The 19,078-nt window shown below is 39.5% G+C and overlaps 1 protein-coding gene across 3 annotated transcripts; it reads left to right on the forward strand.

Moving 5' to 3' along the window:
* Positions 1–12,476: 12,476 nt before the first annotated feature.
* LOC311089914 (uncharacterized protein) lies at positions 12,477–18,659 on the forward strand. 3 transcript variants are annotated; one of them, XM_084124953.1, is made up of 6 exons: positions 12,482–12,525; positions 12,835–12,903; positions 12,982–13,029; positions 13,125–13,244; positions 14,371–14,627; positions 18,469–18,659. In XM_084124953.1, exons 3-6 carry the CDS (start codon positions 13,000–13,002, stop codon positions 18,500–18,502), a joined length of 441 nt encoding a protein of 146 aa, XP_083981079.1. In that variant the 5' UTR covers positions 12,482–12,525; positions 12,835–12,903; positions 12,982–12,999; the 3' UTR covers positions 18,503–18,659. The 3 variants fall into 3 exon arrangements, 2 of the variants coding, with proteins under 2 accessions (XP_083981079.1, XP_083981078.1); XM_084124952.1 differs by having other exon boundaries at positions 12,488–12,903; XR_014607788.1 differs by lacking the exons at positions 12,982–13,029; positions 13,125–13,244 and having other exon boundaries at positions 12,477–12,525.
* The last annotated feature ends 419 nt before the right edge of the window (positions 18,660–19,078 follow it).

Genomic DNA, 19,078 nt, shown 5'->3' on the forward strand with positions numbered 1-19,078 from the left:
GTTTTAATGATTTCCTGTTGTGGCTGCTATTGAAAAGACCGAAATATGCCGTCCCGCCTCTCCGTGTTCGGCGATTAGGTTTCATTCTCGCGCAGCTTTCATGAGCGGGTCTTTTCCGCTCCGTGTGTGCGCCGCGCTCTGTGTTCCGTGTGTGTGTGTGTGTGTGTGTCGGCGCGCTCTGTCATTAACGGCCCAGCGGCGCGCTCTCCTTTACGTGTATGTGTGTGTGTGTCGGCGACTCTGTCGTTAACGGCCCAGCGGCGCGCTCTCCGTTCCGTGTATGTGTGTGTGTGTGTCGGCGGCTCTGTCGTTAACGGCCCAAACGCTTCAATCATGTAGCCTACCGAGCACTGGAAAAGTAAAGTCCACTCAAATAACGTGAAATTTCTCAGTAGACTTCTGTTTGCTGAGCTGGTATAGCCATGCTGGGCAACAATGGTAAAATTACCTGCTCTGATCACATGCTCTGGTAATCATAGCTTTGTAGGACTATATTTTATTTTGATAATTAGTTAAAAAAATAAATCAAAATAATAATAATAATAATCTGTTAAATTGATGTTGATTGATTATTGAAAAAGAATAATATATTGATATATTGATGTTTAATATTTTAATATAGGGCTATTTTCTGTTCCTTTTTTTCCCTGTGCTGTTTAATTAGGTGATTCTAAGTTAAAAGGAATAGTTTACTTTAAAATGAAAATTCTGTCATCATATACTCACCCTCATGTTGTTTCAAACCTGTATGAATTTCTTTCTTCTGCTGAACACAAAGGAAGATATTTAGAAGAATGTCAGTAGCCAGACAGTTTCTGGGTCCCATTGTCTTCCATAGTAGGATAAATATATACTATGGAAGTCAATGGTACCAGAAACTGTCTGGCTACTGACATTCTTCTAAATATCTTCTGTTCAGCAGAAGAAAGACATTCATACAGGTTTGAAACAACATGAGGGTGAGTATATGATGACAGAATTTTCATTTTAAAGTGAACTATTCCTTTAAATATTGATGATTACAAGCTTGGGGGAAACACAATTAATTGCAATTAATTACAGAAATTGTGCAATTAATTAGTTAATTTTTTTTAATCGATTCCCAGCCCTAATATATATATATATATAAGAAAATTAATACACACATCTTTGCTGAAATGTATTGTGCTGTTGTTTTTAACAAGCCATGGTTAAAGGACAATTCCGGTGAAAAATGAACCTAGGGGTAATTAACACATGGTTACTGAGTCGATCGTTCGTGACTCGATTAGTCGAGACTGTTTTCCAAGATGCCTGCTGCCTGTTAACGCGTAATGTACTGTCTTTATAAAGTCTCTTCTTATTAAACTGTATGTACACTTACAAAGTTCTCAATGCTTCGGTTTGCATGTAGGGACCCTCATTATGCTACCGTGTTAGTGTGAGGCTATTTTGAGCCTTGTTAGTGGTATTAACTAGCGATTTACTTTTACTTACTCTGTGCCCCATATACTAGCGTTATAAGCTAATCTGTTTTTAGAGATAAAACTCTTTACATTCGATTTTCATGGAAACGCATCCCAGGGAACAATCGACTCGGTGTGTTAATTACCCTAGGTTCATTTTTCACTGGAATTGTCCTTTAATTTGCTCTGCCTTAGGATTGCACGTGTCCTGGGACAGGAGAGGGTGTGAGTGGGAAACCCACTGCTGAAACTTGGCCCTGGTTTGTCCTCATGATGAGGTGTTGGGACAGAGGCATTGTACCAACCCCCCTGTCGTCATTGCCTCAATCCCTGAGGACAGACCAGGGCCGAGTTCAGCAGTGTGTGACCAAGAAGAGGAGGAGCCAGGGGCAGCAGCACCAGCACCAGCACCACGAAGAAGGCGAGACAGAGAGGACGAGTTTTTGGACTTGATTAGAGAAGACATGGGACTGCAGAGGCGAGGAGAGCACTGGAGAGTAGGGAGAGGATGGACAGGCTGTTTTCTCTTCTTGAAAGAATTATTGAGAAATATATATATATATATTCTTGTTTAACTTTTTTTCACCTATATTTTTTAAAAGGAAAAAAAATCTGTACATTTATTTATTTGTATGCAACTTTAAATGTGTAAATAAAAGAGAATTCATTGCTCTGGACATTGTTTATTTTTGTAATGACAGTCATAATTTCTACATGAAACAAATTATTCTATACCTTTTTTTCCCCCAACTATTTACAACATACGTTAAACATATCAAAATCAACATTTATATTTACAGTACATAAAATAAGAAAAATGATGTAGACTTTTATTCAGCTGAGTGGGAGACCCTGGTGTGCTGCTGGACCGGGATGGGCTCCACAATAGAGACCCTGGTAAGGCCTCCTGCTGGTGGGACATCATCTGGGATGCTCTCCAGAGTGTTTGACTGCATATTTTCACTATCCACTAAGTTGTCTACCAACAGGTTTGCAGGGCTGACTCATGGAATAAATATTGAGATACTTTATTACACTAAAGTACTTTTAATAACCACTAATACCGCATTGGCGAAAAACTACTAGTCATATATTTTAAACCTTAGTTAAGCAAATTTTTTTTAATTTTTTTTTATTATCTTGCATACTCTAATGTACTTAAGGTATCAAGAGTAAAAGTAAAGGAATTCTGCAGGAAAAAAATCCTTGTCAGGGTTTTTATGATGTTTTGCATTTCTATTTCTGCATGTTGCATTTTACTTCTGAATATTTTCAAGGTTGATACATTTAAACTATATACTTTTGTGTAGTTTAATGTAAAACAATGCATCATATTGTAAAATAACAATTTTGTAGTGTTGTTGTCCCGTGTGGGAAAATTACTTCGAGTAGGCTATTAAGTTCCTTACATACCACCACTGGTTATTTTGAAAATTAAAGTAACAAAATGTAGGCCTATTGTCACAATATTAACAAATTGTTGCTAACTACAGCTCCGTCCCATTTCAAAGGGCACATCTGAAGCGCTCGGACCGGTCTAGCCTACGGAGGATTGTTCTTGTCGCCTAGCAACAGTGACTGACAGCTGCCGATGACGAGCGGGAGTAACATTCGCACTGGACTTTTTATATTCAACTGGGTTTTATATTCAAATGGGGTTAAAAACCTGTGTAAATGAAGTCCTTCGAAGGATGCAGCCTTCACATTGGGACACAGCTATAGGCTGCGTTCCAGTCCACTTTTAGACACGCACCTGCAATCTTCCCTAAGCACTTCCTCTCGGGTAATCCCTGCCGGCATTTTTAAGTGCGTTCCACTTCGTGAAATCGACGAGGAAGTTTATATGGACAGACCCTCGTTCCCTCGATATTGACAGAGGGAGCGAGTCTACTTTATGTACACTTTAGGCAGCTCCATATACCACAATGCAACACGATTGTGACGTCTAATCACCACCACCAAAAACAACTCTATGATATATTAATTATATTTTTTAAATGAAAACAACCCAAACACACCTATATACATTTGGATGCTGCATTAAACAAATTCTTAAAGGGAAAAAAATTGTAAATAATAAATCAACTCCATAGCTGATTCCAAGTGATCAAGGGCTTAGGACGTTCCAGTTCAGCCCATTGCAGTTTCCGCTAGTAGTGGACGCTCGTGCAACGTAAGCAATGACGTACATCCGAGTGAACGAGACGGAGGGAAGTTAGCGAGTGAAGGGCATGACAATTTTGTACTGGAATGCAGCCCCATACTATAAAGCAGGGAAACATGAAGGTCTGAACTTCAATAAAAAAAAAACATTGCCTAGTGCACCTACTAGCCTACATCCTGTGATTAAAGGGATGGTTCGGAGTAAAATCAACCTTTGCACCATGACATCGAACCAAACTGGGGGGGTGTTTGGTTCGATGTCATGGTGCAAAGGACCCTAGGTTGATTTTACTCTGAACCATCCCTTTAAAATTCACTGTGAGATTTCATCATGATGATGTCTCTGCAGACAAGCAACATGCCACTAAATCCAGCAATCACAGATGGACCTGAAACAACAAATGGTTTAGAGGTAATGTAAAAGTTATTTCAGTTTCTTCTTTTTACAGAATTAAATTATGAAAAAAAAAAAAAGACTTAAACTGATAAAATATTAAACTTTTTTTTTTATAACAGTTTTTATTGTCAGACCTCTTTATTGTTAGTCTTGTACAGAAACACTGAATGACCAATCATCTCATTGGCAGTCATTCAATTAAATAATTCATCAGTTCATTGTTAATATTTTCATTAAAGGGGTGATGAACTGAGAAATCAAATTTTCCTTTAGCTTTTGACAAATAAGAGGTCATCATACTATAAGTATATCCTGTAAATTTCAAAACTGAAAACTTCCTTGTTAGTCCAGTAAAAGCTTTTATTGACACCAGGCACAGAGAACGTCTCAGGTTACAAATGTAACCTTTGTTCCCTGAGAACAGGGAACGAGACAATACGTCATCGACGTTATGGGGAATCGCCTCAGCGTGACCAATGACTGAAGTACCTGTGGAATCCCGCCAATCGCATTGGCCCGCGTCAGCCATGACGTGATGCTCTGGCGTGCCCAGGAAGTATAAATAGAGCGCCCAGAGAACATGTCATCCTCTTCGTCTGAAGGGACTGAACAGGCCGAACCGAAAGCATGGCAGGGAGACGTATTGTCTCGTTCCCTGTTCTCAGGGAACAAAGGTTACATTTGTAACCTGAGACGTTCCCTTTCGAAGGGAACATCGACAATACGTCATCGACGTTATGGGGAACGCTGTACCCACGCCGCCATGCTAAGGGGATGCCTGACCACTATAATAACTCCAGGTAACAGCCCCTACAGCTTACACGTCAGGCTAACTGTAGCACTAGGGCCAACACTGAGCTTTAGCTCAAGGTCTGGATACCAATAAGTATATGGAAGCCTCAGCAATACAACCCTCATATGGAGAGGAAGCCTACAACATATACTGACAAAAGCTAGCTAGCTATTTGCATGAAGGCCTCTGCAGGATGACTCTGAAAGCAGAGGAAGCCTGAAACATGCAGTATGTATATGGAGGCCTCAGCAGTACGACTCTCATATGGAGAGGAAGCCTAGCACATATATCAGCAATACAATAAGTATATGGAGGCCTCAACAATACGACCCTCATATGGAGAGGAAGCCTACTACATATACTAACACAAAACTAGCTTGCTATTTGCATGAAGGCCTCTGCAGGATGACTCTGAAAGTAGAGGAAGCCTGAAACATGCAATATGTATATGGAGGCCTCAGCAGTACGACTCTCATATGGAGAGGAAGCCTACAACATATACTGACAAAAGCTAGCTAGCTATTTGCATGAAGGCCTCTGCAGGATGACTCTGAAAGCAGAGGAAGCCTGAAACATGCAGTATGTATATGGAGGCCTCAGCAGTACGACTCTCATATGGAGAGGAAGCCTAGCACATATATCAGCAATACAATAAGTATATGGAGGCCTCAACAATACGACCCTCATATGGAGAGGAAGCCTACTACATATACTAACACAAAACTAGCTTGCTATTTGCATGAAGGCCTCTGCAGGATGACTCTGAAAGCAGAGGAAGCCTGAAACATGCAATATGTATATGGAGGCCTCAACAGTACGACTCTCATATAGAGAGGAAGCCTAGCACATATATCGGCAATAACTAGCCCGCCTAGGCTCAATAAGTATATGGAGGCCTCAGCAATACGACCCTCATATGGAGAGAAAGCCTACTACATATACTGATAAAAAACTAGCTTGCTATTTGCATGAAGGCCTCAGCAGGATGACTCTAAAAGTAGAGGAAGCCTGAAACATGCAATATGTATATGGAGGCCTCAACAGTACGACTCTCATATAGAGAGGAAGCCTAGCACATATATCAGCAATAACTAGCCCGCCAGGCTCAATAAGTATATGGAGGCCTCAGCAGTACGACTCTCATATAGAGAGGAAGCCTAGCACATATATCAGAAATACAATAAGTATATGGAGGCCTCAGCAATACGACCCTCATATGGAGAGGAAGCCTACTACATATACTGACAAAAAACTAGCTTGCTATTTGCATGAAGGCCTCAGCAGGATGACTCTAAAAGTAGAGGAAGCTTGAAACATGCAATATGTATATGGAGGCCTCAGCAGTACGACTCTCATAGGGAGAGGAAGCCTAACACACATACTAACAATAACTAGCCCGCCTAGGCTCAATAAGTATATGGAGGCCTCAACAATACGACCCTCATATGGAGAGGAAGCCTACTACATATACTGTTAAAAGCTAGCTTATTATAAGCTATGAGGACTTGCAATGTCTAAATTAATATAACCAGGAACGCCTGGTGAGGCCTGTAACCTGGCAACCACAGCATGTGCCCATGATCAGGAAGGCCAGATGAGGCCTGTAACCTGATAGTCACAATACGTGGGAGCTCACATTCAGGAAGGCCTGATGAGGCCTGCAACCTGACATGTGAAAGCTCATAACCAAGAAGGCAGAGGAGACCTGAAGCCTGGTAACCACTGTAATGTGGGAGCTTAATACTCAATAAGGCCGCTGAGGCCTGTCACCTGGTGAACATCAGTATGTGGGAGCTCATAGGAAGGCCTAGTGAGGCCTATGACCTGATAACCACAGTATGTGGGAGCTCATATTCAACCACAGTATGTAGGAGCTCACACTCAACCACAGTATGTGAGAGCTCATACTCAGGAAGGCCTAGTGAGGCCTATAATAATAATAATAAGCTTTATTTTATAAAGCGCCTTTAAAAGTGGCTTCTCAAAGCGCTGAACATAAAGTCACAATCCACCAAAAAGCGGAAATTAATAATAACATAAACAGCAAAAATTAATAATAAAAGCTACAATACACCAACCGCAAAGGCATCAGCAATCAAATGCAAGCTTAAAAAAATAAGTTTTGAGAAGAACTTTAAAAATACCCAAAGTCTGTGCTTCCCTGAGTTCACGCGGTAAAGAGTTCCAAAGGTTTGGAGCATAAACAGAAAAGGCCCTGTCACCCATAGATTTTAGGTACGATTGTGGAACAGTTAATAAGTGACACTGTGAAGAGCGTAGTCTACGTGTTGGAGTGTAACTGTTTAGTAAACCAGACAAGTATTGCGGTGCAAAGCCATGTAAAGCCTTATATGTTAACATCATGACCTTAAAGTCAACGCGGAACTTAACCGGTAACCAGTGTAAAGACTTCAAGACTGGGGTAATATGTTCGAATTTTCCGGTTCCCATCAGAATCCGGCCTGCTGAATTCTGGACATATTGCAATTTGTTAATTGTAGATTTGGAAACTCCAGCTAGAACTGCATTGCAATAATCCAGTCTCGTGACCACAAATGAATTAATCAGTTTCTCGGCAACAGATAGATTTAGGATGGGACGCAGTCTGGCTATATTTCTAAGGTGGAAAAAAGATGCCTTCACAGTGTTCTGTACAAAATAATCAAAAGTGAGGCTGGTGTCAAAAATTACACCAAGGTTCCTCATCTTACTCTGGGTCTCTAAGACAGAGCCATCGACAGACATAGATAGTGGAGCTGCTTTGCGAATTTGATGACAGGAACCTATAAGCATGACCTCAGTTTTCCCACTGTTCAGGCAAGGAAAGTTATTATTCATCCATGCCTTAATCTCAGAAATACAGCCAGAAAGATAAAGAGCATCAATGTTTTCGCCAGGTTTAGAATGGATGTATATTTGAGTGTCGTCAGCATATAAGTGGTAATTAAGACCGAGAGATTGCAACAGATGTCCAAGCGGAGACAGATAAATATTAAAAAGTAGTGGGCCCAGAACTGATCCCTGAGGAACACCTATGAACACCGGACGAGTGTCAGACCTAAAGCCACCCATCGAGACAAAATGGGTACGGTCGGTAAAATAGGATTTAAACCAGTCCAAAACTGTACCAGATACACCAAAGGCAGTTTTTAAACGGGAAAGTAAAAGACTGTGATCCACAGTATCGAAGGCAGCTTTAAGGTCAAGAAGAATGAGAAGTGAGGTAGAACCAGAATCCGAGGCCATTAACAAGTCATTGGTAACTTTGACCAACGCTGTTTCAGTGCTGTGAAATTTACGAAAACCTGACTGAAGGGGTTCAAAGAGGTTATTGGTTGTAAGATGATTACAAAGTTGAGTGGCAACAACACGCTCAAGTATTTTTGCCAAACAGGGAAGATTAGAAATGGGACGAAAGTTGTTAAAATCATCCCTAGGAACATTTTCTTTCTTTGGTACTGGCGTAACAGCAGCAGTCTTTAACACTGCTGGAACGATCCCAGTTTCCAATGATTCATTTATAATTCTAAGGATAATTTGGCACCACACAGGGAAGCAAGATTTTAATAAATCCGTAGGAATTGGGTCCAGCAAGCAAGTAGTTGATTTCATGCTGGATACCTCCCTTGAAAGAACCTCAGAATCCAGTAATGTAAAGTCAGTGAAAGGAACACCAGTGAACCCAGGTGCACAAAAGGGTGGAGTGACACAGTCAAAGTTAGCATGAATGTCTTTGCGGACATTGTCAATTTTTGAATTAAAAAAACTTAAAAAAGAGTCACAGAGCTGTTGGGAAGCAGGCGTGGCAGACTGATTAACTTGAAGCAGTCTTTTTATGGTTTGGAACAAGTGTCTGGGGTTATTTTGATTATTTTCAATAGTCTGAGAGAAAAAAGAGGATCTTTCAATCTCCAAAAGAACTCGATATTCCTGCAGAAGATCTTTCCACTCTTGATAGTAGACACTCTGCCCAGTAAGACGCCATTTGCGTTCCTTTTTCCGGCAAGCAGCCTTTTTAGAACGTAGATTGTCATTGTACCAAGGGGCAGATCGGACATATGTGACTTTTCATGACAATAGAGGAGCATAAGTGTCAAGATTAGTAGCAAGAGTGGAATTTAGATGCAAAACTCTCTCCTCCAGTGATGAGGGATGAAGGTCACTTAAGATGGAAACCACCGAATTGGAGAAAGCTGCCTGGTCGATAGACTTCCACTTCCGGTAGGTTACTGTTCGGGTGGTGAGCTCATTTGTATGATACAGTTCAAGGTTAAAAAAGACAGCTGAGTGGTCAGACAAACCAATGTCAATAGATGAAAACTGAGATACAAACGAGCCATTAGCTATCACAAGATCTAGAGTATGACCCTTGTTGTGAGTTGGGTCCGTTACAAACTGTGTGAGGCTGAAACAGTCAATTAGTGACAGAAATTCCTTGGCCGCCCCTGAGTCACTCTGGTCAACATGTATATTGAAATCGCCCACAATTAGAATTCTGTCAAACTTCATAGTCAACATCGACAGGAGGTCTGCGAACTCTAATAAGAAAGCTGCGTGTGTCTTGGCCTTAGGTGGTTTATAGATTGTAGCGATGATGGTGGAGACAGGAGCAGAGATACTCAAGACCAGACATTCAAATGATGAAAACTGGGGGATAGTCACAGAGCTTATGCGGAACTTCACGTTATATAGCACAATAATGCCTCCACCTCTGCCAGTTATCCTCGGGAGATCTAGTACTCCAAAGCCCACTGGAGTGATCTGATTAAACAGGAGCCCATCATTTTCTTTATGCCAAGTTTCAGTTAAAAACAACAGGTCTAGCTTTTTATCTGTAAGAAAATCCGCTAAAAGCAATGCTTTGTTGTTCACAGACCGCGCATTGAATAAAGCTGCATAAGCCTTGCTTTGTAATGGAGATAGCAAAGGTTTATTTTCCACGCGGGGAACTGAAATTAAATTACTGTGAACAACAGCACTAGTATGAAACAGTTTTTTAGTCTTACGTCGACATGTAGGGACATAGACATTCTGAGAGGATGAGACAGCAAGGCTGCGGCTCAAACCTCGATGGATATATGGCTTAGGACGTAACAGTCCAACATCTCGACAGAGATTGTAAGAGTTTTTATTTAGGCAATAACAGTTCTGATTTAACTTCAAAAGTGTGCGTGTAGTGTACCTTAACACCATGATCGGTAAGTGCCACTCGCAAACCCCAGTTGCACACTGCAGGACGCCGTATAATCCACACAGTAACGTTAGATGAATTGAGATGAAGATCCAAAATAACACAATGCAGGTTGTTCCAAATGGATCTCCGTAGTACAACTGCAAGCACCACGTCGTACAGACCACATAAATAGCCGAATTGAGGCAAAGATCCGGAGTTACACAGTGCAGGTTACTCCCATTGAATCTCTTTAGCGCACAGCAAACACAAAGTCAACCTCCGTAGCACACTGCGAGAACAAAGTCACACAATCCTCACAGATAGGCGGAACGGGGGAATAATCCAAATCCATGACCTGATAACCACAGTATGTGGGAGCTCATATCCAACCACAGTATGCGGGAGCTCATACTCAACCACCGTATGTGGGAGCTCATACTCAGGAAGGCCTAGTGAGGCCTCGGACCTGATAAGCCACAGTATATGGGAGCTCATATTCAGGAAGGCCATTTGAAGCCTATTACCTGAACACCACATATGTTTTTTGTTTTTTTTTCTTAATTTTAATTCCTCAGAATTAAATGCATCAAAAACACTGGATAAGTGAAACACGGTCTGGATGGTAGGCTGAATTAAAATATCTAAATTCCTAAAGTCAGATAATATTCCATCATTTTAATTCCATAGAATTAAATGCAGCCCTAATCACCAGACAATACTGTTTTAATATTTATCTATACGTTCTCGTAATCTACACACTGCCTCGGCAAACGCGAGATTCGAGCCGTTTAAAATTTGGCTTTCATCCCTCGAGAAGAAAGTCAACAGGTGCGAGGTTGAAACATCCGACAGCGCACGGATGCACGCGCGCCGAGATATTTCTCAATGAACACTGCCAGCACCCTCAGAGGCTGACTGTGAATGCCTCGCACCCAAACAGTATTATTTCACAGACACCAAACACAAAGGTCGTGTGAATCACCAGGTGCGAGAAACCTCTCGCACGGGTAAACGCACTTCCTATATGTTTTCTTAGCCTTCTCCATAATAACCAACTTACAGCACTCAGTAAATCAGTCCCTGAAGACGAAAAGAGGATGACATGTTCTCTGGGCGCTCTATTTATACTTCCTGGGCATGCCAGAGCATCACGTCATGGCTGACGCGGGCCAATGCGATTGGCGGGATTCCACAGGTACTTCAGTCATTGGTCACGCTGAGGCGATTCCCCATAACGTCGATGACGTATTGTCGAGGTTCCCTTCGAAAGGGAACAACAGGTTTTTCAAAGTGGGAATCTATGACATCAAAGAGCCGGCTCTGCAGAAGAAGATCAAAGCCTACTTCAACACTGCCTGTTTAGCCCCGCCCACTGATTCGTGCATTACATGAAACTCATTATAATATGCAAAACTGTTATCCAATCATAGAAGTGGGCATTTACTTCCAAGTCTTCAGTGCGGCACACCCATACAAACCGAGCGTTTCAGGAGCTAGGCTCAAAACCAGGGTAGAAAATAGCCTATGTTAAAACCAAGCAAACGTCATAAGTTGACCTCAGACAACAATATAAAAAAAATTAAAAAGCCAGTTTATGACACCTTTAAAACGTGGTTGATACCTTTTAGATCTAATTATTAAAGTTCTGTAATAAAAATGCTTGATTGACTGATGTTTCTGAAAAGTTGGTGTAGCATATTAGCTCAAAAGGGAAATATATAACTATAAATATTTGACAACTAATATATAAATATATATATATATATATATATATATATATATATTCCATATTGCATCCAAATGTTTCATTGGTTATGCTTTAAATTCACTGAGATTTTCATGATGATGTCTCTACAGACAAGCAACATGCCACTAAATCCATCAATCACAGATGGACCTGAAACAACAAATGGTTTAGAGGTAATGTAAAAGTTATTTCAGTTGCTTCTTTTTACAGAATGAAGTTATGAAAAAATAAAGACTTAAACTGTGATAAAATATTTAACTTTTTTGTAACAGTTAGTTTATATTGTCAGACCTCTTTTTTTTCTTTTTTTTTTAGTCTTGTACAGAAACACTGAATGACCAATCATCTCATTGGCAGTCATTAAATTAAATAATTCATCAGTTCATTGTTAATATTTTCATTAAAACGTGGTTGATACCTTTTAGTTCTAATTATTAAAGTTCTGTAATAAAAATGCTTGATTGACTTATGTTTCTGAAAAGTTGGTGTAGCAAATTAGCTCAAAAGGGAAATATATAACTATAAATATTTAAATTGGCTTAAAGGAAATACACACACACACACACACATATATATATATAATATAATATAATATAATATAATTTATTGCTAAAGTTTTTTTTTTTCTTTCTTGCATTTGGTTGTTCATTTAAGCCATTAGTCGACTAATTGCATGTTTATATTCATTGAATTACTTTTAATAAATATTGGCAAACTTTTGGATTTACTGCCAGACATACTGTAATTACCACAAGGACCCACTGTTAACCATCTGTTCCTATACGGACTGTGTGACTTTGCTACAAGGTCTATTTTTTTCTGTGTCTAACCGACTAATAAAATGTTGTTCGACTAAGCTGTTTCTAGTTGACTAACACATAGTCAACTATTAGGGGGCAGCCCTAGTTGCTCAGATGAATCTGAAAATAATAACATGACCACCAACCATTTATTGCTATGGAAATTTTACTGTCCATTTACAAAAGCAATCCTCTTAACCACAGTTTTAAAGTATTGTAACAATGCACAAATTCAAATACAAGGCAATTTAAGTTAATTGACATTACTACAGAAAATATTATGACTGAACTATACTGTATAAATATATCTTCACAGGAGTGGCGAGCTATAAGAAGACAACAAGACCTAGAGTATGAGCAATCATTGAGAGCTGATCAGGAAAAGGTATGTCTTTTAATATTTGTAACTATTTGCATGTGTAAAGTATTTTTTATGGATCCTGATAGTTTTCCCTATTGGCAGGATCAGAGGAGACAAGAAATGTCACAATATGAAGAAAGGCGCTTAAAGGTGCTTTCAGCTTACCTATACTCAGGAAGGCGCTCCTTTTAAAAATCGCATGCACATTCCAACAGTTTTTTCCAAATAACTTTTATGTCTCTCAGATAATAGAGGAAAGACTTATGAGGAGAACTGAAGAACCAGCTGAAGGCATACCACTGAAATGTACTTTCCCGGATGGCACAATAAAAATTAGACGGTTCCAAGTATCCGATGAAATGCAGGTAAAGCTGTTAAATAATCAAGATAATGTTATGTTGAGTCTATCAAATCTTTTTACAGTGTTGTTGGCAGGGCAGCTACAGCGAATTTTGATGCTCTCGTCAGCGGTGGTGTGAACGGACAGTTAGCCTGCTCTCATGGATCCAATATGGTGCTACATGTGTTTTATTTTTTTTTCCTGTTTCCTTCAGACATAACCGACAGTGTTTATGTGAATTTTCGCCAAGACGGGCATTTCAACATACTTTTGTTTTTTCAGGTCCTGTTTGACTTGTGGGAACACACTCCTCAGCCACTGAGTATTTTTATATTAAGGAAGCTACTTCAGCAGTATCAATAATCAACACAATTTCTGGAACTCTTCTGGATCATTACCTGATTTCCCCATTGAACATCCATGTTCGATGGATGGACATGGAGGATGTACAGGTAAGTAAATTCCTATTGGCAATAACCCTAACCTTAGGTCTTAAAGTGACCGCAGTCTTTAAACCTGCTTCTGTCTATTGTTCGTTATCTGTGTCATTAATGATAATCAAACAACAAACGGGAACTTTTTATTAAGGATTAATTTATATTTAATTTAAACAGTTAAGACTGCACAACTATTTTTAATTTGATTATTCAATTTCTGTGGTATTTCTTATCTGAATACTACTTTTAGACCTACCTGAAAAATATACTGCAATGTTTCATCTTTATTCTATTGAATTAAACAGTGCAGTATATTTTGTATTTATTTAAGCTTCTGCTTGTAATTTGTTTATTCATTCTTGTTTCATTACTGATTATTGCAACAAAATGGAGGACGCAGGACGTTTCTCAGTGATTCGCTGTGAGATGTTGTGACTGTGCGTGTCCGGTTTTCATTCTTTTTTGCCTTCAGCTGATCACATGACTGATAACAATTTTTAGGAATTTTACTTTAATTAGGGATATCGTTGCAAAGTAACAAAACATTTAAAATGTAGATTTACGTTGTTCAGACTTATAAACTGCCTTTTTTCCAGGTAAAAAGTGAAGCCTAAAAAGTTTTCAGTGTATGCTACACATACTGTGTTTTCAAGGGAATTCACGTCGTCATCCTTCATAAATGCTAATGGAATATTTTATTTTATTTTATTTCAGGCCATTTGTGTGCAGCAAAATCCAGTTTTAACAACTTCAGATGAACTTGAGGCTAGTGAGGTCATCCAGGTTGACCTTGAAGTAATGGATTCTGGTTCTCAAGAATTAATAATCTCCAACCACAGTGAGGTCTTCCAAAGTGACTTGGAAATAATGGATCCTGGACCAGAAATATACACCAACTACATTGACATAATGCCAGACAATGACATAGATGAGCCAGATGACCAAGAACTTCAAGATGGGTCTGAAATCATGTAAGTGGCTTCCATTGTGAAGTTGTTGCTTTGTTTAATTTTACTTATACATGGAGTCTGCGGGGTCTTAAAAAGTATTAAAATGTCGAAACATTACGAAAATAAAGTAGTAATTACATGATTATTTCGAGAGGGGGATACCACAGTATTACGAGAAACAACGTGATTCACTGAATAGAGACAATCATCTTTTGTTACAGAATTATGTTTCAAACTAAGATCTTGCCCTGACTACCATACACAAAGGACAGTGAAAATTACACTTACTCCGCAAAAGAAAAAAACCTTTATGGAGTCCAGCCTTTAATTCTGTAATTCAAAACACGATTTAATCTTTTTCTTTGTTACGGTTCAGGGCCGTATACGAGTCAAGTCAAGTCATCTTCATTTATATAGCGCTTTTAACAATGTAGATTGTTTCAAAGCGGCTTTACAGAGATAAACAGATCATTTAAGGTAACAGAGATTGTTTTGGCTTTATAGCGGTTCTTTAATAAAGATATTTTCCAGCTAAATTAGTTTTGATTGATTCACTTCCATTGCAATGATCATTAGTTATTAAATTAGAGGCCGTTAAGACGACATCGTTCTCTCTACACAGACTTTAAACGCGAACCTGTGATAAACGCTGATGGTGCTCACGTGCGCATCAAGAAATACTTCTATAGTTATGCGCATTTGAATATATGTGCGAAGGTTTGTAATTCCCTACAAACCAAGCCTTAACAAACTACTTGTCTGGCCTTAAAAAATTTATACAGAATTTTGTAGATTAGCAGTAATCTATGCAGCCTAACATTGAATTATAGAAGTCTATAATGTGTTATGTGTATGCTAGGTCAAAGAGATGTGTTTTTAGTCTAGCTTTGAACTGACAGAGTGTGTCTGCTTCCCGGACAATGTTAGGAAGACTGTTCTAGAGTTTTGGTGCTAAATAGGAGAAGGATCTACCGCCAGCAGTCGATTTAGATACAGTGAGGAAAATAAGTATTTGAACACCCTGCTATTTTGCAAGTTCTCCCACTTGGAAATCATGGAGGGGTCTGAAATTGTCATCGTAGGTGCATGTCCACTGTGAGAGACATAATCTAAAAAAAAAAATCCAGAAATCACAATGTATGATTTTTTAACTATTTATTTGTATGATACAGCTGCAAATAAGTATTTGAACACCTGAGAAAATCAATGTTAATATTTGGTACAGTAGCCTTTGTTTGCAATTACAGAGGTCAAACGTTTCCTGTAGTTTTTCACCAGGTTTGCACACACTGCAGGAGGGATTTTGGCCCACTCCTCCACACAGATCTTCTCTAGATCAGTCAGGTTTCTGGGCTGTCGCTGAGAAACACGGAGTTTGAGCTCCCTCCAAAGATTCTATATTGGGTTTAGGTCTGGAGACTGGCTAGGCCACGCCAGAACCTTGATATGCTTCTTACAGAGCCACAGAGTTATCCTGGCTGTGTGCTTCGGGTCATTGTCATGTTGGAAGACCCAGCCTCAACCCATCTTCAATGCTCTAACTGAGGGAAGGAGGTTGTTCCCCAAAATCTCGCAATACATGGCCCCGGTCATCCTCTCCTTGCAGTGCAGTCGCCCTGTCCCATGTGCAGAAAAACACCCCCAAAGCATGATGCTACCACCCCCATGCTTCACAGTAGGGATGGTGTTCTTGGGATGGTACTCATCATTCTTCTTCCTCCAAACACGTTTAGTGGAATTATGACCAAAAAGTTCTATTTTGGTCTCATCTGACCACATGACTTTCTCCCATGACTCCTCTAGATCATCCAAATGGTCATTGGCAAACTTAAGACGGGCCTTGACATGTGCTGGTTTAAGCAGGGGAACCTTCCGTGCCATGCATGATTTCAAACCATGACGTCTTAGTGTATTACCAACAGTAACCTTGGAAACGGTGGTCCCAGCTCTTTTCAGGTCATTGACCAGCTCCTCCCGTGTAGTTCTGGGCTGATTTCTCACCTTTCTTAGGATCATTGAGACCCCACGAGGTGAGATCTTGCATGGAGCCCCAGTCCGAGGGAGATTGACAGTCATGTTTAGCTTCTTCCATTTTCTAATGATTGCTCCAACAGTGGACCTTTTTTCACCAAGCTGCTTGGCAATTTCCCCGTAGCCCTTTCCAGCCTTGTGGAGGTGTACAATTTTGTCTCTAGTGTCTTTGGACAGCTCTTTGGTCTTGGCCATGTTAGTAGTTGGATTCTTACTGATTGTATGGGGTGGACAGGTGTCTTTATGCAGCTAACAACCTCAAACAGGTGCATCTAATTTAGGATAATAAATGGAGTGGAGGTGGACAATACAAGGCAGACTAACAGGTCTTTGAGGGTCAGAATTCTAGCTGATATACAGGTGTTCAAATACTTATTTGCAGCTGTATCATACAAATAAATAGTTAAAAATCATATATTGTGATTTCTGGATTTTTTTTTTTTAGATTATGTCTCTCACAGTGGACATGCACCTACGATGACAATTTCAGACCCCTCCATGATTTCCAAGTGGGAGAACTTGCAAAATAGCAGGGTGTTCAAATACTTATTTTCCTCACTGTATTTCTAGGTATTATCAACTGGCCGGAATTTTGAGATCGCAATAGACGTGAAGGACTATAATGCGTTAAGAGCTCGCTCAAGCACTGGGGAGCTAAACCATTTAGTGCTTTGTAAGTAATCAGCAATATTTTAAAATTTATGCGATGTTTAATCGGCAGCCAATGCAGTGTTGACAGAACCGGGCTAATATGGTCATACTTCCTGGTTCTGGTAAGAACTCGAGCTGCTGCATTTTGAACTAGCTGTAGTTTGTTTAAGCGTGCAGGGAAACCACCCAGTAGAGCATTACAATAATCTAGCCTTGAGGTCATGAACGCATACGACCCCAGTGTGTGTGTGTGCGTGTGCATGTGTGTAATACATTTTTTGTTTTGTTTTTGTTTTTTACTATAAATCATTGCTTCCAGTCTACTGTCATATGAGTGACCATGAGAGGGAAATTGTGACATAATGTAATTGGGTTGTGAAACTTGTGTCAGAAGTAATGCAGAAGCACTGATGACTGCCGCATCTCGCACAAGCTGCACAACGCACTTGCATCATACATCACAACTTCCCAATGCACTTGTATGACAGTGGACTGGAAGCAATTGTTTTAAAGTTACAAAAATATTTGTTTAGCTTCAGAAGGCATTGATTCATCCACTGGGTTTCTATGGATTACCGTCACATGTTGTTTTTCAAGCTTCAAATGAGTGGCAACAATTAATTTGTATTACATGCATTTTAATCTATAAAAATTTTCATTTATGTTTATCTGAAGAAAGAAAGCCATATACATTGCGCATTGCATGAGGGTGAGTAAATCATGACCATTTTTGGGTGAACTATCCCTTAAATTGCTTACTGTGTTGTGATAACATTGTCAGGTACATGGGAGACCTGGACTGTTCTACAGAGGAGATGCTTCTGGAGCTTGGGCAAGAAATAAACTACAATCAAAGCTGCAGATTCAACATTAATCGAAAAAAATTACTAGATGGTGCATTTAGAGCATTCATACGAAAATCCTACGATCCTTTTAAAAGAATTTCTGTTCGATTCTCTGATGAATGTGGAAATTTTGAGGAGGCTGTGGATTTGGGAGGTCCTAGGAGAGAGTTCCTCACCTTGCTTATGGAAGCAATTGAAAAATCTGCACTGCTTGCAGGCCCAGATGGAAGAAAAAACCTTGCTCTTGACTCAGTTGGTGCACTATTTAATTTAACGTTTTTCAATCACACATTTGTTTTTACAACCTTGTAATAATTGTCACTTTTCCACTCCAGCTTTCAGAGAAGACAGATACTACCTTGCTGGTAAAGCAATTGCTGTCAGCATGGTTCACGGGGGACCTTCTCCTGGATTCTTTTCATCAACTTTGTTCGAATGCATCTGTAACGGGAACGTGTCATCAACCATAAATGATGTGAATGACTTGGATTTGCAAGCTAAAATCCAAAAGGTATTTTTTGTATAAGTAACTTTTTAGGGGTGGGAATCTCTAGGCACCTCACGGTTCGATTTGATTTTCGATTCAGAGGGCTGCGATGCTAAAACTATTATCGATGCGTTTTTTTTTTTGTGTGTGTGACTACTTGGTACTTTTAAATCAAAGTAGTTATAATGACCCATAAAGAATTTACTTCCAATATCTTTTATTAATAAAACAAATGGAAGTGATTTGGCAAGTCAACTGTAAGGTTACATTTGCCAGCACATGTCCCAACATTGGGACATTTTGTGCAAAATCACAAACAGCTTTCATACAAAAAAATATAGAATTATGTACCAGTAGCTCTCATACAAAAATAATGCTTGTGGACATATTTTGAATAATTAGTAACATAAAAAAGTTGCTCTTATACACAAATAAATAATAAAGAGTCTAAGACTTAT

The sequence above is a fragment of the Abramis brama genome, assembly GCF_963993115.1.
Source record: "Abramis brama genome assembly, chromosome: 9".
NCBI lineage: Eukaryota > Metazoa > Chordata > Actinopteri > Cypriniformes > Leuciscidae > Abramis > Abramis brama.